Source organism: Hyperolius riggenbachi, chromosome 11 (assembly GCF_040937935.1).
Source record: "Hyperolius riggenbachi isolate aHypRig1 chromosome 11, aHypRig1.pri, whole genome shotgun sequence".
Lineage (NCBI taxonomy): Eukaryota > Metazoa > Chordata > Amphibia > Anura > Hyperoliidae > Hyperolius > Hyperolius riggenbachi.
Genome location: NC_090656.1, coordinates 171,751,603 through 171,773,866, shown reverse-complemented (window position 1 = coordinate 171,773,866; position 22,264 = coordinate 171,751,603). Strand labels below are relative to the sequence as shown.

Here is a 22,264-nt window from a genome sequence, read left to right as displayed (position 1 = left end):
ATTCTCACCTCTTTAAAATCCACCAGGGGACTGGAGAAGTTTATCTGCAGAATATTGCCCAACACAGGCAGCGCTAGAGGACCAGGTGGGAAATCTTTTGGTCGTGAAGACATCCATCGTAGAAGTACCAGGAGGATGAAGCCCAACAGCAAAACAATGCTGGTATCCATAATAGCTGGAGAGTATGATGATGTGAGAACTCTGATGCCTGGACATTATATAATGTACAGACTGCTTAGTGCCCCTCCCTAACCACAGATACAGCTTAGTTGTAAAACGTGTATTGGTAAGTTATTGTTAGAGAATTCTTTTAGTGCTGCTTTATGTAATCACTCACGTGTTTTCTGTAAGAAATGTTTTGTATGCCTGTGAGCCTTGGAAGATAAGAGCTTTTCCTATGCTTGTTGCATAGCACCATGAAGCATGTATGCACTGAAATGGCAAAGTCTAATTTTTTTCTGTTAGTTTATATACGGTTCTCGGTTTCTCATCCAGGGATACACACTATTTCAGGGTGTGCAAAAGGATGGCATGAAGTGTATGGTTAATTATCATCATTGCTTTTGCCCCTCAGTTATTTCATTACTGAACCCTTTAAGTTATCAAATCCTGTGGGAGCCCCATGCTTTTATTTACACTGTGACCTCCTACTTGGGATGTACTATTTCATCATTGCTGCTTGACAATGGTTCTACAAAGGTGGTATTCATAAAATGCTGGTAATGTATATTTTGCTCCTTTACCACCAAAGCAGCACTGGTGGCTATTGGCCGGCAAGGTTGGAGGCCACTAAGATTATGGGCGACTTGAAGAAGCTCCAGGTATGGCCACATCATTTTTTTCAGTTCACGCCTTTTAATAGTAGTACTTGTGCTTGTCCGAGCATGTACCCTTCTCTTGGCTTGATTACACAAGGGCAACCTGATTCTTCCCTACAGTTCTGGTCCTGAATGCATTTGCCAGGTTTCCTCTTAGCGGCGCATATACCGGTATTATATTTATTATCGGTATGCTTTCACATAAGTAACCCACCTTTGTGTGTATTAGTTTACTCTTGGCTCCCTTGGCTCATAGTTACCAGCAACTTTACAATATTACATTGTATCAATACCCAGTTTTGCATTTTTTTTTTGGACCTCCTCTGCTCCAGCACTACAGGGCTATTCTGATGTTTGGTATATAAGTTGTTTACTCTTTACAACAGTAATTGCTCTGTGGAAATAAAGGAATCAGTTGGTGTCTTAGCGAGAATCCCAAAATACACCTGAAATTAATAATGCCAGAATCAACCCTGCTTGTGATGTGGACTTGATATCAATACTGTAACATATTCTGGAGGAAGTTCAGGCACAACAGGATGCGGACTGGTGAGCACAGTAAAAGCTAGGGCACTGGAACTTTGTCACACTATATTTAACACTTGTGACATGAAGAAAAGATCGCTCTGCTAGACCCCTGCCTGGAGCATGATATGCAAAAGGTCCGTACACACGTCGGACTGGAGGCAACGATCCGGATCGCTCAGAAACAGCCGTATCAGTCTGCCGACAGTGCGTACACACGCCAGGCTGTCATTGGAACGCCCACCCAGCGGGAGGCAACGACGGACCCGTCGTTGACTCCAGTCCAACGTGTGTACGGACCTATACACCTGGGCGTGTAGATTAAGGGCTGCCTGCCCAAACCTCAATTTTTTGCCGAAAATGACCCGCACTCCCGGTATGTCTGCTTGCTTGAAGATTTCATTGCATAAAAAGTAGATGGATATAGATGCGTCACTAGAGTTAGTGTCACCCAATGAACCTCAAACCTCACCAGGCTAAACAAAACCAATAATATTATTTTAGTTAAAAAGGTATATATTTACATAGCTTTACTCCTCTAGCCTGGAGCTTGGCGTCACCCCTTCTGTTGGTGACACCTGGTGCAGTCTGCACTTACAGCAACTCCCTAATGTCACCACTGAGTGCATACAATGTAGGAGCAACAAAGTCCCCTGTGGTTCCATCTACTTTTTTTTGGCTTGCCTCCTTCCCCATCACCTCTCTCCAAGGGCCACTTGGTTAAAGAGACACTGAAGCGAAAAAAAAATATGATATAGTGAATTGGTTGTGTACTATGAATAATTACTAGAAGATTAGCAGCAAAGAAAATATTCTCATACTTTTATTTTCAGGTATATAGTGTTTTTTCTAACATTGCATCATTCTATAATATGTGCAGATTACACAACACTCAGCATTCAAAATGAGTCTTTCAGAGCAGTCTGTGAAGTAATTACCTCTCCTCTAGCAGAGAAAAAGTAAACAGTTCACTTACAGTTGAGATAATAAAAGTCAGATAACAGCCCTCTCCACGACTAAGACTTAGTCGGAGAGCTTAATGGCTTGTTTGCATAGAGATAACAAGTGGAGTTTCTCAACTCTTCCTGTACTGGAAACAATTAGACTGATGTATCTGATCTTAATGTTTTATTTCCTAGCTGTGCTACACATACAAATCATAATATCATCATTTTTTTTTTCGCTTCAGTGTCTCTTTAAGTTTGTCCCTCTAGATAAAAATTCCCAGTCCTCCCCTGGACATCACCTGTAATGTACACAACCTGTGACACCAGTACACAACTCCACTGAGGCCCATTCTGTGAATGGATCCAGCTCCAAGAGTTTGTGTAATTTTTTAAATGCCTCATTCACACTCAGACATTTTCAGCCCTCAATTCACGCTTTGCTGACTGGCTGCGATCCTCTGGGATTATTCACACTGCGGTGATTGTGGCACATTAGCAATTTAATTTCCACCAGTCGCAAACGTACTGCATGCAGCATTTTTCCAGTAATTGTGTTGCGATTCTCATTCACTAGAAGGAGAATTACAAAACACAATCGCCCTTAAATCGTGGTAAATAGTAATGAAAAATCGAGGTTTCAAAGTTTAAACAGGGTCTAAGAGTAGTAGATAAACATTTAATTTTATGTCTCAGATAATTAATGACAGCAAAAAGCAGCAGAAGCTGGCTCAAGTTTGTGAGGTCTTTCAATAAAGTTCTATAGTTTACTTGTAATAATGATTGTATGAAACAGCTTCACATAGAGAAACTGCAACGAATGGTCACTCAGTAATGTAACTACATACAGTATAGCAACTCTGCTCAGATGGTGTTTATGTGCAGACTGAGTAATCAGTCCTCCCACAATAATAATAACGTAAGCAGCTTTCATTTGCTAGAAAGTAGGTAACAGCCAGGCAAGAGGAAGCTGATGACATGTATGGGTAACCGAGTAATCAGCACGCTCTGTATTGCAGTCATGTGTCATACTTTGTAACCACACTGCACATGTGACTTTTATCAGCAATTATTACCATGCTTCTTACATTATTACAGCATGTAGCCCTAAACTACCACGTATCCCTTGCTGAGGGTAAAATCATGTCAAGTGTGTGTGAACCCTTACAAATTTTTTCTCATGCTTTTTATTAATTAATAACAATATTTATTCATATTAGTTTAGGATTAAGCATCTTTTAATTTTAAAAATGCAATCATTAGTTAACAGTGAAAAGTTCAAATAGAGACTCCCGTGGGTCTATTTTTTTTCACAGGAAATTTGGGTGTCCATATAAATAGCGGCTATGGGCAGGGATGCTAATCCAGATTCCGGATATCCGGGTAACCCGGATATCCGACCATTTTTACGCTATCCGGCCGGATCCGGATTCCAGATAGTTGGGCCCAAAACCGGATAGCTATCTGCGGATAGTTTGACGCATGACCCGGATATCCGGATCCGAAATACTGTAACTAAGGTGATGACGTCCTGGAGCCAATCAGAGGGCTCCCAGCAGAAGCCCTAGCGACCAATCACAGAGGGGAACCCTGGCCAGCCCCACCTGACCTCATTGAGCCAAACAGAGGCCTCCCAGCCTAAGCCCTGGCACCCAATCACAGAAAGGAGCACTGGCCAGCCCCCCTTGTATAATAAGGAGGGCTGCCATAATGAGACAGATTGTCCTGGCTTGCTGAATGCTTCCTGAGAGACATGCTCCAGTGCTGGTGGCCTACCAAGGGCTGCCTGTATACAGTTATAAACCTAAAGCTGTTCAGTGATTAACCCCTTCACTACTCTATAGTAATCGTTAATTAGCTTTATTCATGTCTCATAGTGTGACAGTTAGAGTGTGTGCTGCATAGCTGCAGTGCTGCTGGGCCAAGGGCTGTACACAGTGATAAGCTCAGTGATTAACACCTTCACTATCACTACACTATTGTTAAATCATTAATGTGTTAGTGTGCACTAGTGTCTTCTCCTCTGCTGTCTGACTGTCACTCGGCACTTGCCACGTGTCATGTGGCACTTGTCACGTGACACGTGCCAAATGCCACGTGACACGTGCCACGTGACACTTGGCAAGTGCCACATCCAACGTCCGGCATGCTCCTGGCACACGTTACACCTGCTGCTGCTGCATTGCCCTGCTCCTGCTGCCTGTGCAACTCCCACCGCCAGGCCAGGGTGCCACAGGCCACTGATACCACCTATATTTAACCCAAAACACAATTGCTGCATAATTTTTTGGAGGTGTCTTGGCTGAAAACCGTCATGTCCCAGTTGTGCGGTTGGACTTTGGACACAATGTGGGCTGCACGACCGCTGTCTGGAACCCATTAGTTAATTGACAGCCATTTTTTTTTGGGGGGGGGGGGGGGAATTTGAAGTCCCCACATCATCAATTAGTGTTCCCCTTTGCAAAATAATGATGATACATGCCTCATTTACCCTACAAACCCCTTATAAAACTATTTAACCACTTGCCGACCGCACGCTTATACCGTGCGTCGGCAAAGTGGCAGCTGCAGGACCAGCGACGCAGTACTGCGTCGCCAGCTGCAGGCTGATTAATCAGGAAGCAGCCGCTCGTGCGAGCGGCTTCTTCCTGTCAATTCACGGCGGGGGGCTCCGTGAATAGCCTGCGGGCCGCCGATGGCGGCTCGCAGGCTAAATGTAAACACAAGCGGAAATAATCCGCTTTGTTTACATTTGTACGGCGCTGCTGCGCAGCAGCGCCGTAAGGCAGATCGGCGATCCCCGGCCAATCAGCGGCCGGGGATCGCCGCCATGTGACAGGGGACGTCCCGTCACTGGCTGCACAGGACGGATAGCGTCCTGTGCAGCCCAGATCTCCCGGGGGAGCAGGTAGGAGAGGGAGGGGGGAGAATGTCGCCGCGGAGGGGGGCTTTGAGGTGCCCCCCCCGCAACATGCCTGCAGGTAGGAGCGATCAGACCCCCCCTGCACATCATCCCCCTAGTGGGGAAAAAAGGGGGGCGATCTGATCGCTCTGTGTGGCCGCGGATCTGTGCTGGGGGCTGCAGAGCCCACCCAGCACAGATCCAAACAAACAGCGCTGGTCCTTAAGGGGGGGTAAAGGGTGGGTCCTCAAGTGGTTAAAGGGCACTACCGGTTTTTCTATCCAGATATCCGAATAGGTCGGATATCCACGGATAATGTGTCCGGATATCCGCGTTCACGCGGACATCTAAAAGGATGGATTCAGATATCCGAACCGGATCCGGATATCTAGGTATCCGGATCCGGATCAATTCGGATTTTAAAAAGTACTATCCGAGCATCCCTGGCTATGGGGTGAAATTTAGGTGCCTGCTATACAGCCACATAGCCGTATTTTGCATTGTGGGTGGCCCAGCTGACAGCTTTCCCTCCATGGCTGCTATATATATGGGCACCTGAAAGATTTAAGTTAAGTCATCAGTAGAGGGAGGTTCAATGTGAGAATAGGGTTAGGTTTAGCTGTAGTAATATATCGGTATCTATTATTATTATTGATATCGTCATTAGCACTGAAAAAGTAGAATATCAGTAAATTTACCAATATTCTACTATTTCTGGGCCTCCAAATTTCTGACCACCCTTTTTTCATGTACACGTTTTTCACACCCACACCCACACTCAACTTGAAGCAACAGCCCATAACCTGTTCCCAACTTGCTAACCACAGATGGTTGGACCTGCTAACTGACCCACAACCTATGTTACGTCTTCAGCCCTGCTTCCTCCAGTTAGCACACTGCAGACACAATGATCAGATTGTTCCTGGCCCAACCTGGGACAGGGCAGGTGAGTGAGGGTACCCATTAGTTATGGTACCTGAAATTCAGATCAGATTTGGGCACATTTATTGTAATAAAAAATTAGGTGCAATTTGGGAGTGGGTGGTTGAAGTTGAAGGGAGAAGACCAGAAAAATTTTGTAAAGGGGCTTTACTCCTTTTCCCCCCTACAAGGTCCTCTTTAGTCACTCAGTTCTGTTATCCATACTTCACTTATCCACTTCAGCCCTTATGTTCTTCTCCTTGTGTCCACCCATCACTATCACGCATCATGTAACTTGCACCTACACACTATGCTCTGACGAATGTAGTATGCACAGAGGCAGGGAGCTGGCATTCTTCCAAAACATGCTCTGCAATACGGTGACTAGATGTCCCAGGTTACCTTGGACAGTCCTGGAAGTAGGGTCCCCAGTCTCAGGGTCTCTGAAAGATTCAAAAATATTACGGTCTATAGGTAAATGTCCCTCCCAATGTCCTGGCCTGTCGCTGACAGTGTTGGGAAAGGTCATAGGCCAGGGCTGGACTAGGCCACTGGAGGATCCTCTGGTGGGCCCCACTCTGTGGCCACACAATTAAATACCTCTCCTATTGAGTCCCGTGTCATACCAAATGACCCACCTGCTGCAGCACACAAATCCACTCCTTTTGTGTGCTATAATAACCGTGCTATGTAGCTCTGCACCCCATGGGGTTTCTGGCATTGATGTGGCTAGGTGGAGTGCATGCAGAGGCTCCAGTGTGCTGGGAAATCTATAAAATAATACAACAGCAGCCCAGCCTAGGCCACGTGGGATGGAGCTAGAGGCAAAATTCAGGAACCATGGTTTGTGGAAGAAGAACAAACAGAACAGTGGGGCTGAGGCTACGCTGTTTAGTGCACTGCAGTGCTGACTGTCTGACTCTGATGAAGAAAGAGTGACACACGAGTGGCAAGCAGGAAGTGAGGGGTGTGGTCATTCAACGAGGTGGTGCAGTCTAAAAACATGTCACCTCCTCTTACACACAGTGAACCAGCTAGGCCTCTCTCCACTGTGTGTGTTGTGATGGGGGGGGGAGTGTATAGCAAATTTGAATTGAATTTCAATCTTAGACTTAGAAAGCATTCATAAATTACTCACAAACACTTCTGGTACTTTTCTACTTTACAATGAACTGTATTATGTACTAAATAAGACAGGGCAGTTTCTAGGCTAAATTACACCCAGGGCAAGGGTGTAAAAATTGTGATTGTGCCCACCCCAGTGGACTCCAGATCGTTATTTGCATGTGTTATTTAGCCTCCCAGTAAAGATAGCCAGGTATAGGTGCCCTTAGTATAGATATCCATGTATAGATTCCACCAGTATAGGTAGCCAGGTATAGTTGCCCCCAGTATAGGTATCCATGTATAGATTTCTCCAGTATAGGTAGCCAGGTATAGTTGCCCCCAGTATAGGTATCCATGTATAGATTTCTCCAGTATAGGTAGCCAGGTATAGTTGCCCCCATTATAGGTATCCATGTATAGATTTCTCCAGTATAGGTAGCCAGGTATAGTTGCCCACAGTATAGGCATAGGGGCCCCCAGTCCTATACTGGGGCCTATACTGCCAACCTATTTAGCCAGGTATAGGTGCCCCCAGCATAGGTTACCCAGGTACAGGCCCCCCTGTATAGGTTAGCTAGGCATAGGTGCCCCAGTATAGGTTAGCTAAGCATAGGTGCCCCCAGTAGAGGTTAGCCAGGCATGGGTGCCCCCAGTATGTATAGGTTAGACAGGCATAGGTGCCCCCAGTATAGGTTAGCTAGGCATAGGTGCCCCCAGTATAGGTTAACAAGGTATAAGTGCACCCAGTATAGGCTATGGAGGAGGAAGCTGTGGGCACACTGAGACTTTGCCGTGGGGAGGGGGGCCCAACTCAACCCTCTCCCTGGGTTCCCCTCGGTGCTCCCCCTACACTGAAAAGTTATCGCTACTGGGAAACCTTTAGAAACACCTCAACTCTTTCCGGGCTTCATGTGACGATCTCTTACCTCTGGGCTCTTCTGTCTGCAACTCTGCTTACTCTCACTACTCACACTAAAAGAAAGTAGTGAGAGTAAGCGGATTTGCAGATAGAGGAGCCCAGCGGCAAGTGATCGTCGCATGGAGCCCGGAAGGAGGTGAGTTGTTTCTACAGGTTTCCCAGCGGCACGTAAACTCTTCAGTGGAGGGGGGAGCACAGAGGCGGACTCAGAGAGAGGGAGGAGTTGGGCCCCTCTCCCCACGCCGCAGTCCCACTGTGCCCGCATCTCCCCCCTCCATCACTGCGCCTCCCCTCCCTCTCTATGCCCCGAGAAGACACCCACCTTGCCCGCCCCTAGAAATGGGGCTAATATAAGGTAACTTTCAAATTCACCCGGGAGCGGAACACAGGATGAACTGCTGGGGTGGCAGCTGACTCACTCTGTGGTATGCCACAGAAGAAGTTATTACTATAGTCTAGCTGGGATATGATGAGGGCAAGCGAGGTTTTTGTAGTCACGTGACCGCCGCTTGGAACACAGCGTGGGAGGCGCCGTGAGACGGATGAAAGAAGAAGGCTGCTAGGTAGGTTTCACTCCCCCCCTTCCTTACCCACTCGCTCAGCTGCATTAATTATCCGGATGAAATCCGAATGAAACTCATTCGGATTTCATCCGGATTTAACCACTTATCAACTTCTGCCGCACTTTTCTACGTCCCTGTTTATAAACACCTGTAAACGCATGCAAACACTTGGTTCTATTTTCTATTTTTAGAAAACAGAGTTAGTATAGCACCATCTTGTGGCCAAAAAGTAAAACTACTTCCAAATACACCATTATACACTTACCATAGAAAAATTAAATACATTTTCATTATTTTTTTTAACTCCTTAACCCAAAGTAAAATTTTATCGACATACATTGTACTAGGGACACAATTTAAACATTGTAATAACTGGGACAAATGGGCAAATAAAATGTGTCTGTTTTATCTACAATACAGTGGCCTACCTAGGGCATCTGACACCTGGTGCAGGGTATTATATGATACACACACACACACACACACACACACACACACACACACACACAAAAGGAAAGGAGCGAGTGTGGCATACTAAGCGCCCCACGGCAGGTAATGCCAGGTATAGGTGCCCCCTGTATTGCCCCAGTATATATAATAAAGTTGCCCCCAGTATAGGTAGTATAGCTGCTGCTCACAGTGTAGGTGGTATAGCTGCTGCCCCCAGTGTAGGTAGTATAGTGGCCCCCAGTATAGCTAGAATAGTGGCCCCCAGTATAGTGACCCCCAGCAAAACTAGTATAGTGGTCCCCAGTAAAGCTAGCATAGTGGCCCCCAGTATAGCTAGGATAGTGGCACCCAGTGTAGGTAGTACAGTGGCCCCTGTATAGCTAGTATAGTGGCCCCCAGTATAGCTGCCCCAGTATAGCTAGTATAGTGGCCCCCAGATCCCAGCATAGCTGCCCCCAGTGTAGGTAGTATAGTGGCCCCCAGTATAGCTGCCCCCAGAGTAGGTAGTATAGTGGCCCCCAATATAGTGGCCCAGGAGGGGTGGGCAGCGCTATAAGGAGGGGTAGCACTATAAGGAGGGGCAGCTGGAACATCGGCGGGGGAGGGGGGAAATATCCCCCCTCCCTCATCTGCTCTGCCTACCACGGGGGTTGTGGCGACACCCCCCTGGCTGTCAATCACCCACGCCCCCCTGCACCCAGTGGTAGGCACGCCACTGCTACAATAACATATTTTATTTTTAAGCTACAATGGCTGAATGCTGAAAAATGGTGATTTTTTTTTCATTTTTTTCTTCTTCTTCCCTGTCAAATGCATATAAAATAATATATTTCTTAGCATAAAGTACTGCCTAAAGAAAGCCTAGTTTGTCCTGCAAAAAAATAATATATAGATCATTTCAGTGTGATAATTAGCGATAAAGTTATTACCGAATGAATGGGAAGAGCTTTTGAAGGGGAAAAAACCTATGGTAGAGAAGTGGTTAATCTGTTGCTCATCACTTCCTGCATTACAAAGAAGTGACTGTGAGATATTTTCATAGACGAAAGAAGATGATGGTAATTTGTCAATAGGAACAGTGGAACAGAGTGGAACAGGTAGCGTAATTGGACTAGAAATTAAAAATGCCTAATAATTGGAATTTAAAACTGTTGTGTTTTTGTCCTCCAAAGTTTACAAGCAACAAAACATCTGAGTACTATGAAGATCCTATCTTTAGGCACAAGACCTGGACACCATGGCTGAATTATGCAAAGATACTGGGTCTCAGTGTACCATGGATTTTTTTTTTCACAATTATTGAAAAGAATGTTGAATACAAACTATGATCATAAATGATACAAGTTGTTTAAATGATGTCAATAAATAGTTACAAAACATAACTGTGATTTTTGTGTTGAATAATAGAACATTACATTCTTAATCAGTATAGCATACAATATAGGACGTCTATTTAGTCGTTTATTAAGATAATAACTATGTTACTGTCGACATATCATAGTCTAGAAACACATTCATCAGATTAGCATAAATTGTTGATATTGATGGTGTTATCCCATGTACCAATATAAGAGATAATAATCAGCGCTTCTTTTAGGTATAGATTTTGTCATGTTAGGAGAGAAGAAAAATAAAAAAGAGAATGTGAATGAGATAGGGAGAGTTATTACGTGACTCCTGAGTCCATGATAGCGTTGTATTTGTCTGAGTATTGAAAATCCACCCATATGGCCCAAGTCATGGTATATTGTTCTGAACGGTCTTTGAAACAGAATATCAGGTCTTCCATATGTGATATGGCTTCTACCTTTCACCATGGATATTTTCTCTTGAAGGACTTGTGTTGGCCATTCATGGATGTTCTTAAATAATATTATTCCTTTTCTGTTCTGTTTGTTATATAACAAAAGCACGCATAGAGTGTATATGTTATCCAGATAGTGTGATTAATCACTAAATCTCCCTGCAAGGTGTTTTTTTCAAGCAAATTGCAAACAAAAAATCAGAGAGACCAATATCATAAATGACAGTTGAGAGATAATAGAGCTTGTTTGGTGAACTATACACTATACACATGTCTGGAAGAACTTGCTGAGCTTGCTTATCTTTGCTAACATAACAAGAGGTATGGAAACACCTTCTGGCCGGTCATTTAAAGCGGACCTGAACTCAAAACTCCTCTCTGCTCTAAAAGACTTATGCTGGATACACACCATGCGTTTCCGCGTTTGTTGCGTCCGTCGATACGCATCGATTCGATTATTTCCGACATGTCCGATTCACTTTTCGATGGATTGTTAGGTCGATTTGCCATACTTTACAATCGACGCGTATCGACGGACGCATTTGACGCGGAAACGCATGGTGTGTATTCAGCATAACAACAGCATAATAACCTTTAAGCAAAAAAAACAAACAAACAAAAAAAACAAAAACAAAAAAAAAGTATTTGTTACATTTGAAACAAATCCTAAAATAAATTTGCTTAGGGCCCTTTCACACCAGAGGGATTTTTCGGCGTTTTAACGCCACGGCTGAAGTTGGCGTTTTGCTAGGTAAAAGAAAGTCCATAGACTTTCATTTTACCTTTCACATCTAACTCGGCGTTTTGAAGCGTTGCGTTTCAACGCTCCCAGGAGCTTTTTCAGGGCTGTTAACAGCCAAAGTTGGCTGTTGGCGTTTCAATGATAGTCAATGGAAAACGCCAACTTCAGCGTTTTCAAAGCCTTTTCAAAGCGTTTTACAGCTATCTTGTTCACTTATTTTTATAGAAGAAAAAAAAAAGGACGTTTTCATATGGGCTGTAAAACTCTTTCAAAAGGCTTTGAAAACGCTTTGAAAACGCTATGTATTGGCGTTAAGCAAAAGGCTGACTTTCAGCCTTTTCTACCGCAGCCTCTAGTGTGAAAGAGCCCTTAGTTTTTACTTCCTGATACATGGAAGCAGACATATTGTTTACAGCCTGTGCTTTCAAATGTGCTTATCTGTGATTATACACAAATGAAGGGGAATTAAACAGGCTAAACTCTCTAAATACAACTAGGGTGCATTTCTTTATGTTTTTCTTCTGTCCTTTGCAAGAGTTCAGGTCCACTTTAACCACTTGAGGACTGCAGTGGTAAACCCCCCTAAAGACCAGGGCAATGTTAACTAAATGGGCCACTGCAGATTTAAGGAACAGCTGCAGGGCCTCACAACTCAGCACACAAGTGATCCCCCCCCTTTTCTCCCCACCAACAGAGCTCTCTGTTGGTGGGGTCTGATCACAGTTTTTTTTATATAAACATTTATGTTGTTTTTTTAATAAAATATGCTGCTTTTGTTTGTGCTGTCCCCCTGCTCCCTCCCTCCCTCCCCCAGCCAGCCAATGACGCGATCGGCTGTCATAGGCTTCAGCCTATAAGAGCCGATCGCTTTATTGTCCCCCAGGGAGACAGCGCTGTACTAACAGAAAAGGCAATTGCCGCTCGGAGACTGAAGAGGGGGTGGAGCTCCGCCACCCGAGCAGGAGATACGCGTGCATCCTGCGCGGGCTCTCATGCAAATCAGAGCCCCAGGACTTGACGTCAATTGGCGTTAGGCGGTCCTGGGACTGCCGCCGCGTCCATACCCATTGGCGTGGGGCGGTCTTTAGGTAGTTAAACTAACAAGCATAACTTTTGAAAGGGCAGCAAAAGTACGTTTATTTAAGTTTTGAAAGTGGATTATACATTAAAGTGAACCCAAGGTGAGGGTGATATGGAGGCTGCCATATTTATTTCCTTTTAAACAATACCAGCTGCCTGGCAGTCCTGCTGATCTTCTGGCATCAGAAGTGTCTGGGTCACAACCCTGAAACAAGCATGCAGCTAATCATGTCAGACTTCAGTTAGAGCACCTGATCTGAGTGCTTGTTCATTGTTTATGGCGAAATGTTTTAGAGGCAGAGGATCATCAGGGCCAGGGAACAGCCAGACAACTTGGAGTGGAGATTGATTGCGGAGAGGCAGAGCTAACAGTGCAAAGCTCTGCCTCTCCAGGGCAGCACGATCTGCGACCTGCAAAGTCGTAGAACTTTGCAGGTCTATTTCGCTGCTTTATAACACGTTTTGTAATGGTAATGTGGCAAATTTACTTGGAATATGATGCTGAATAGGAATAAATAAAAACAAATTTGTAAAAAGATGAGACTTAAGAGTCTCTTTAAGTAAAAACATGTTTAAAAATACATTTGCAGTAATATAACTTGGGAAATACCAACATTTACAGAAATTCTTCAAATAAATGTGGCAATCAAATGTCAATGTGCAAAATTCACAAAGCTTTTTTCACCTGTTTTCCTTTGTTTTCACCTTATCTGTAAAACATCGTCAGCTCCTAAAGAGCAAAAAACTATTAAGGTAAGAAAAGTCATATTGAAATGGAGTTAATCAGGAACAGCTTACTTTGAGTGATTAATTTACTTCTAAATGTGCTGAAAGGTTATTTTTATTAACCAGGAGAAAAAGATGTCATTTGTGAGAAGTTTTGTGAATTGGCTCCCTTGTGTGCAAGGTTATGGTATGCTGCGTGGCCATTCCATAGGGCACCTGTTTTGGAACCAGGAAGGATGGAAAAACTGAAAATATTTTCTTGGCGTGTGAGCATTAAGAGATGTGGGAGTATGTGTAGATTCAGCGCTGTTTGGTTACCCACTGACTTATGCTAGGCAATATTATTATTATTAATATTTAGTATTTATATAGTGCCGACATATTACGCAGCGCTGTACTGTGTATATATATATCTTGTCACTAACTGTCCCTCAAAGGAGCTCACAATCTAATCCCTACCATTGCCATATGTCTATATTATGTAGTGTAAGTACTGTAGTCTAGGGCCAATTTTTTAGAGGGAGCCAATTAACTTATATGTATGTTTTTGGGATGTATTTTATTTGGAGTGGCATGATTATGAACTTATCCAGAGGTACATGACTAATTACCGGTAATAATTTTATCTAGGGACACATGGCTGGTAAATGTTTGTATTTTAGGGACACCTTGCAACTTCCTTTTTGTCTGGGGGCTGATAGTAGCTGATAGTTTAGGCCAGGCACCCACAAGAACAATTCGAAAATCACTTGCGATTTCTGAATTGCGGAAGTACTGTAATTTTCTCTATGATTCCCGGAGTGTTCAAAAATGGCCCTCATTGCCATGCATAGTGTTCACAAAATTGCAGCTGGCAGCGCTTTCGGGATTGCTCCACAATTGCAACGCTGCTGTAGAACCATCCCCACAGGGTTAAATTGGTGGAGTGCTTTGCTGATCGCTGGCTATCAGCAAGTGCTGCTAGTGGGCACTAAGCCTTAGAAGTAAATGAATATTAAAGAAAATGTAGGATAGGGCGGGAGGGAGCTATGTTGCAAAGAGAAGGAGATCAGCGCTGCTGTTGGTGGCAGTGGATGGGGGCCCAGGTCCAAATGCTGCATTTGGGCCCAGAGGTCTGTAGTTATGCCATTATCTACAGGACATTTAATAGGCTTCTTCTCTCCTATGTAACACCCTTCACTTTGCCAGTCCCAGCTTCAGTCCTCTAAATCCTTAAGACTCACGTTTTCAGGCAAGGTAATAATTTAACAGAGGGCATAGCCTGACTGAGGTCTAATGAATTTCCTTTAGGGCCTGCAATGTCCGGATGTGCTTTTTTGCGCAGAGATTTCTGACACAATGCGTTTTTGCCCACCCTGTAATGCATGCATTCTCCACATGGACAAACATGCAAGAAAGCATATGCAGAAATGCCAATGATTTTCAATGAGCTGTCACTTCGAATGCAAACTTTGTCTGCATTTGTGGGGGGGGGGGGGGGGGCGTTCGCGGATGTTAAAGTGAAACTTAAGTTAAAACTAAGTGATGAAATAAACAATTGTATAAATCCTCCTACTCCTAAAATGACTTTTAGATATCTCATGGTTTTATGTTATGTTTAAAAACTTAAAAAAGACTTTTATTGTTTTGGAGCAGTCTGTCCCTTTGTCTCAAAGTTCTTGAATTATTGCCCTTATATGAATTATTGCCCTTTTTTAATATATCCTCTTCTGGCAGAGAACTAGGTTTCTGAGTGTATTTAAAGGGACTCTGAGCAGTGCCTGTGGGTATGCCTTTAAGCATACCCACAACTAATTAATTATATCCTCACACCTACCGGCATGATGTTTGTAATTATATCCCCCTGGGTTCCTCGTATTTCATTGCATTGCACTGAATGGAGCTGCCGACACTGGGGAAAGTGTCATCCTGCATAACACAATGCTGAATAAGGAATCCAAGATGGTGCCGCGATTTCGATTGCGAAAATAACAAAAACTAAAAGACGTAGGGTGGCATTTTATATATGATTGGAAAGAGGATAAAGAGAGCTTCAAAATGGTATGCATCTTTCCATAGTTACTGCACTGCTCGGAGTCCCTTTAACCATTTCAGCCGCCCGGATGTGATCCTCTGCTGCGATGCCGCGCTTCGGCGCACTCCCGCGCGCGATTGCGTGCACGCCCCCGTGCTGTCCCCCGGTAGCCCTGGGATCAGTGAACAGGAACATGGTTCCCGATCACCGATCCGTGTCCCCAGCAGAAAAACCAAAGCTCTCTTACTAGAGGCTTCAGTCTTTCTGCAAAAAAAAGTTTCCCCGTGCTCCTTGTGCTTCCGGTGATCGAGAAGCACAAGGAGAAAAAAATAAACTCATCTTGTGGCCAAATAGTAAAACTACATCTACATACATTTTACATTAAACTTTACACATATAATAATATTAAAAATTAACTGTTTATTTCCCACACCAAAATGTTATCCAAATAAAAATTTTAATGGAAACAAAAAATTGCAATTAAAAAAAAACAAAAAAACAAAAATAGTTACCTAAGGGTCTGAACTTTTTAAATATGCATGTGAAGGGGGTATACTACGAACATTTTTACATTATAAGCTTGTAAATAGTGATGGACGCAAAATGGAAAAAATGCACCTTTATTTCCAAATAAAATATTGGCGCCATACATTGTGATAGGGACAAAATTTAAATAGTGTCATAACCGAGACAAACGGGCAAATAAAATACATAGGTTTTAATTATGGTAGCATGGATTATTTTAAAGCTATAATGGATGAAAACTGAGAAATAATGATTTTTTTTCCATTAGTTTTCTTATTAATCCTGATAAAAATGCATTTATAAAAAAATAATTCTTAGCAAAAGTACCACCCAAAGAAAGCCTAATTAGTGGCGGAAAAAACAAGATATAGATCAATAAATTGTGTTAAGTAGTGCTAAAGTTATTAGCGAATGAATGGGAGGTGAAAATTGCTCTGATGCATAAGGTGAAAAATCCCAGCGGGCTGAAATGGTTAAAGAGAACCCGAGGTGGGTTTTAATAATCCTATTAGCACACAGAGACTGGGTCTGCATATAATGCCCAGCCTCTGTTGCTATACAGTTCTCCCCCAGGCCCCCCCCCCTGCGCTCTGCTGGCCCCCATAAATCAAACCGCCGTGCTAGCAACACGCAACGTGTCGATAGCAGGCTGCTTACATCCACACTGTCACTCTCCGCCGCTCCCCTGCTTCCTCTATATCGCCGCTCCCCGTCTGTGTCCCTTCCCTCCCCGCTGATTGGACGCAAGGGACGCTGGCGGGGAGTGGCTATATAGAGGAGGCGGGGGAGCGATGGAGAGTGACAGTGTGGATGTAAACAGCCTGCTATCAACAGGCTGTGTGTCGCTAGCACTGCAGTTTAATTTCTGGGAGCCAGCAGAGTGCAGGGGGGGGGGGGGGGGCTGGGGGAGAACTGTATAGCAACAGAGGCTGGGCATTCAATGCAGACCCCGCCTCTGTGTGCTAATAGGTTTATTAAAACCCACCTTGGGTTCTCTTTAAAAGCTGTAATTCCTTATCATTAAAGAGAATCTGTATTGTTAAATCGCACAAAAGTAAACATACCAGTGTGTTAGGGGACATCTCCTATTCCCCTCTGTCACAATTTCACCGCTCCCCGCCGCATTAAAAGTGGTTAAAAACAGTTTTTAAAAGTTTGTTTATAAACAAACAAAATGGCCACCAAAACAGGAAGTAGGTTGATGTACAATATGTCCACACATAGAAAATACATCCATACACAAGCAGGCTGTATACAGCCTTCCTTTTGAATCTCAAGAGATCATTTGTGTGTTTCTTTCCCCCCTGAGGGGGGAGTGCATAGCAGAACCACAACACTGAAGAACTTGGCAGCCTTCCAGACACAGGCCGACAAGTCTGACAGGGGAAAGATACATTGATTTATTACAGAGACTGTGATAGCAGAAAGTGCTGCAGTAAGCCAGAACACATTAGAATAGCTTTTGGGACTTGTAGGATGATAAAAAACAGGATGCAATTTTTGTTACGGAGTCTCTTTAAAGGGAACCTGAAGTGAGTAAAATTATATAAAATAAACACATGACGTAGCTGGAAACGAATATTACATACTTACCTCACCCTCAGTTCCTCTCAGAAGCTCACCGTTTTCTTCTTACGGTGATTCCTTCCAGTTCTAACAATATTTTGTCAGTAGTGAAATATACCAGTTGCTGTCAGTTAAATATCAGCAGCTGTCAGTTACAACTGAATGTGCAAGGTAAAGTCCATGTTTCCCTATGGCTCAAGTGGGTGATATTACAGTTTAACAGTGTGCTGACCAGGAAGCTGTTAGGGGGTAATGGCTATTTTTAAAATGGAGGACGGAGAAATCACTTGATCACGGTGGACAAATGGGATGCAGGAGAGGAGAAAGAGATTGATGAGTAGACTATCCAGGAGGTAAGTATGACCTGTGTATGGTTATTTTGACTTTTTATCTTCAGTTCAGGTTCTCTTTAAGGGATGCTATAGTTCGACTGGGTCCCGATACACCTGTCTATCTCATAAAATAAAAAAATCAATTCTTTATTTTTATCTGGTAAACAAGTAATATGGACCAGGCAATCCAAAAGTTAAAAATCACTCTTGCTTTACTTGTCCATAAAACATCATTTTCCAGTTTCCCTGGCTCTTATTTGGTACATCTGCCGCACAAAGGAAGTTGCAGGGCATGCTGGGTTTTCTTTTTTCTTCTTTTCTTTCCCCTCAGACATAACTAATGCAGCCTAATGTTATCCCATGTGTCTGTGCACACTGGAGCAATGAGGTTTTGTAAAAAAACCCGATAGCATTACATTGGGAAGAGCTTTTGAAACCTCTAGCGCCCAAACACTAGAGGTTTTAAAAGCCCTTCCCAATGTAATGCTATGGGGTTTTTTACAAAACCTCATTGCTCCAGTGTGCACAGACACATAGGATAACATTAGCAGCAGATTTAAAAACTCAAAACGCTCAGAAAAACTCCTCTGGTGTGCACCAGGCCTAAGGGAGGAAATGTCAGGATTGGCTTCAAGATAGACACAGACAAAATGCAAAATCCTAAGAAGAATTTTCTCTTTTTTTACTACAGAAAATCAAATGTGCACAATGCACTACATATGTTATATAAGTAGAGCAAGTATTTATCTACTTACCGTATATATACAGTATGTGCTTTTTTCTGAGATAGTATGGCTGACAGCTCCACTTTAATCTTCCCTTTAAAGTTGGATTAAACTCCCTACATGATGAATAAAAAAAAAAAAAAGCAACAAGATTATTTTGTACCCTCTCGATTAATACGGTACCTGTATGTATTTTCCCTGTGTTCAAAGCCTGGCACCATGGTAAATACTTTTCTTTATATTCATCCTGGGTGAGCATCCAATTTGAGGTTACTTCTGCAATCGCTCCAGAATCACTCCAAAAATCACCCCAAAAAGGCTCCAAAATTGCAATGGAGGAAAAAGGCAGATTGCAGAAAAATCGTTATTGTAGAAAAATCTCAGAAATATCTACTTCCTCCTACTAGGCATAAGTCACTAAGGGACTGCAGATTCAAACAGGTACATACTCCTGAATGTGCAATTATTTTTTATTGGCAGGGGAATGATTTATATACATTTGTAGAATTATTTCTTCTATGATTTTAAAAGCAGTAGTACTGCTTTATAAATCATTGTCTTAAATCAGTTTTACATTTGGGGGGGTGGGGGGGGGGCAATATGAAATATCACTAATAAATATCTAATAGCTCATTTGATTATTAGAAAGTTCCATTCTTGCTCTGATGTGAAACTCCCGATGCCATTTTTTGAAGAATGCATGTTCGCCACCATTTATGGGTATCTGATCTTGTGAATATGCACATACATCAGTGATATAATGTAATTGCCTCTTCAGATTCAGTTTCAAATATCTCTCACATTCAGTAGCTGGGGGATTTAATGAATGTCCTGCAAAGTCCCGTGATTAAGTCCCCAGTGTTAAGGACAAGGGCCTTTTCCTTTCTTTAATATGTCCCAAAAAACAATGTGGGGGTAATAGTGTGTGTGTGTGGGGGGGGGGAGGAGGGGTTGCTTATAGTGGTATCTATTCGTCCCTTAACTGGTTTGTTTTCCATGGTTTTTACCCCTTAAAGGAATCATCAGGCGTTTTTCACATGTATCCCTTTTACTTACCTGGGGTTTTCTCCAGCCCCTCGCAGCTGGCTGTCCCACACCTACCGCTCCGTTCACAGCCGCCAGCCCGGGGTCCCTGCACTGTGCAGAGGATGACCTCAAGATTGACTGCGCCTGCTTGAAGTGCCGCTGTCAATCCAATCCAGTATGGTGCTGACAACGTGGGCTGGATTGACAGCGGCGCTTCACGCAGGCGCAGTAAGGACGACCTGGAGGTCGTCCTGCACACAGTGCGGGGACTGCGATCGGAGCGGTTGGCGTGGGACAGCTAGCTGCGAGCGGCTGGAGAAAGCCCAGGTAAGTAAATGGGATATATGTGAAAAACGCCTGATGATTCCTTTAGGGCTCGTTCACACTGCGTTTTCGTTCTTTTTTTCACACGCAGGCGATTTTTAAAATCGCCTGCCAAACGCTTGTGCAATGAATGTCTATGAGAAGGTTTATATTAGCGTGGGTCATGCACTGTGCGGTCAGCAAAGCGGGACCATTTTTGAACCAGTATAGGAGAAACTCAAAACGCTCACAAAATTGCTTTGAGCAGCGATTGCATTCACGTTTTTAAGAATAAATACATTGTATTTATTATTTTACAGTTCACAGAGTTCACTTCCTGACTTGTGTCAGAGAGTGAAAAAACGCAATCACCCAGAAATAGGCTGTCTCCTGTGCGTGGATCCTGTGCCGCACTTGCACCTATGCGGACTGCGCAGCCGCGGCCAGCTCTGGCGGCTATTTTACAAGAGGCACGAGACCCCGATCCGGGCTGTGGGGTCAGGAGCAGCCCGGGGAGGCGATTGAACTGCAGGGACCCGGCGGAACTGCATGGAGGGCGCAGATGGCATCCTCCGTGCATTCAAACTTGATGCAGGTACTTAACTTTTTTTTTTATTTGGCCTCGTAAGTCCTTTAAGGTTCTTGACATTTTTTACACTTTAGCTGTGTCGTTTTGATACACCAGTAACTTTTTAATAAATTATACCATCTTAGTGATATGTATTTAGTTTTTTTCAGTACAATATAGCCTTTCTTTGTGTAATTTTTTTTTCTCTAAACTATTTTATTTTGTAGTAATTTTTTGGGGAAAGATTAGGCCTAAATGCAGAAAATAACATTTTTTCATTTTTCACCCTTCCTAATTTTCACATGACTCATCCTACAGTTATAAAACACATAAAAATAAATTATTTGGCTCTTCCCGGTTAAAATGATACCCGATATGCCATATTGTATTAATAGCTGAGCACATGGCAGACCGTTATCCCCAGCCTGAGCATCTGTGGCGATAGGATGCGTTCGCTAGGGCAACAGTTCAGGGGCTATAGTGCTGTACAGATGTATTGCTAGGCAACAGCAGAGCAATTCATCTGTGGAGCATTGGGGCCCCAAACTTTCTAACTAGTGATCGCATCTAACTGCAACAGATGGCGTCATTAAATGTTTATAAACAGGTATAGGTATTGTAGGAGTTAACAAGGGGTTAATAGGCTAGGCTGGGGTTAAAAATTAAGTGGGGATAAAAAAAAAACACTTTTTATTTTATTGGGACCAAGTCACTTTAATTTTTTTTTTTTTTACTCTTACAAACTTTTTTTTGCCTAACTTTTTTGAATGATTGTTGCTAGCAAGAGCAACAATCATTCACTTCTAACAAAGGATCGTGCACATGCATATGCGTGAGTGTGCCCAATAACGTGCATGCATATGCACGTGCACGCATGGCGACAGGCGGCGACTTTCAATGCAGGACGTAGATTCTACATCCTGGAACCTACTGCAGCACTAATTAGGATGTAGAATCTATGTCCTGAAACTTAAAGCAGTTAATAATGGACAGGGGCTGCCTAAAGGGAAACTGAAGTGAAAATAACTCATGAGATAAATGAATTGTATGTGTAGTACAGCTAAGAAATAGAACAACTTCATATAGCAATGAAATTTATTAGGCACTGGCAATGTGTTTTGCAGGTCAAAATCCACTTCCTCAGGCCAGTTATAGTGTCACAGGAATCTGTTAAGCCAAACAATGCGCACCTCTGAGGAGCTCATTGTTTGGCTCAACAGATTTCTTTGGCACTATTATTGGCTTGAGGAAGTGGACTTAAGCCCCATTTACACCATACAATTTTTTGTGCGATTCGAATTGATTCATTGATTTAATTCGATCCGACATGTCCACCCCCGCAAAACTTGGTCGTAAACTTGGTCGTAAAATGTTCTCTTCCTGAAGGCAGGGCTAACGGCTGCAGCCCTGCCTCTCAGCGCGTCTATCAGACGCGCATCGCCGCCTCTCCCCCGCCCCTCTCAGTGAAGGAAGACTGAGAGGAGCGGGGGACAGGTGGAGGTACGCGTCTGATAGACGCGCATGAGGCACGGCGGCGGCGGTTAGCCCTGCCCCAATGCGGAAGCGCTCCCCGGCTGCACGGAGGGGATTTGGGGGTGAAGGGACCCCCGTTAAGCCGCGGGATATCAGCGTTTTAGCAGGGGCACACATGCCCCTGCTATCTATGAGGTCTGAAGCGAGATTTATTCTCGCTTCAGACTCTCT

At 43.6% G+C, this 22,264-nt stretch overlaps 1 protein-coding gene across 5 annotated transcripts in view; it reads right to left on the bottom strand.

The window, feature by feature from the left end:
• Positions 1-22,264, bottom strand: part of LOC137539254 (cytochrome P450 2D17-like) — a 130,846-nt gene that overhangs the window by 94,298 nt on the left and 14,284 nt on the right. For 2 of the 5 annotated variants that reach the window (XM_068261811.1, XM_068261808.1), the window contains exons 2-3: positions 18,694-18,779; positions 13,461-13,505 (exon numbers count right to left, since the gene is read on the bottom strand). Coding sequence is in view for 2 of the 5 variants with exons in the window: in XM_068261806.1 (XP_068117907.1) it covers positions 9-170 (162 nt within the window). In the remaining 3 variants the exon portion in view is untranslated. Of the gene's footprint in view, positions 1-8; positions 171-13,460; positions 13,506-18,693; positions 18,780-22,264 lie in introns of those variants that run through there. The other 3 variants (XM_068261806.1, XM_068261807.1, XM_068261810.1) reach the window with 2 other exon arrangements.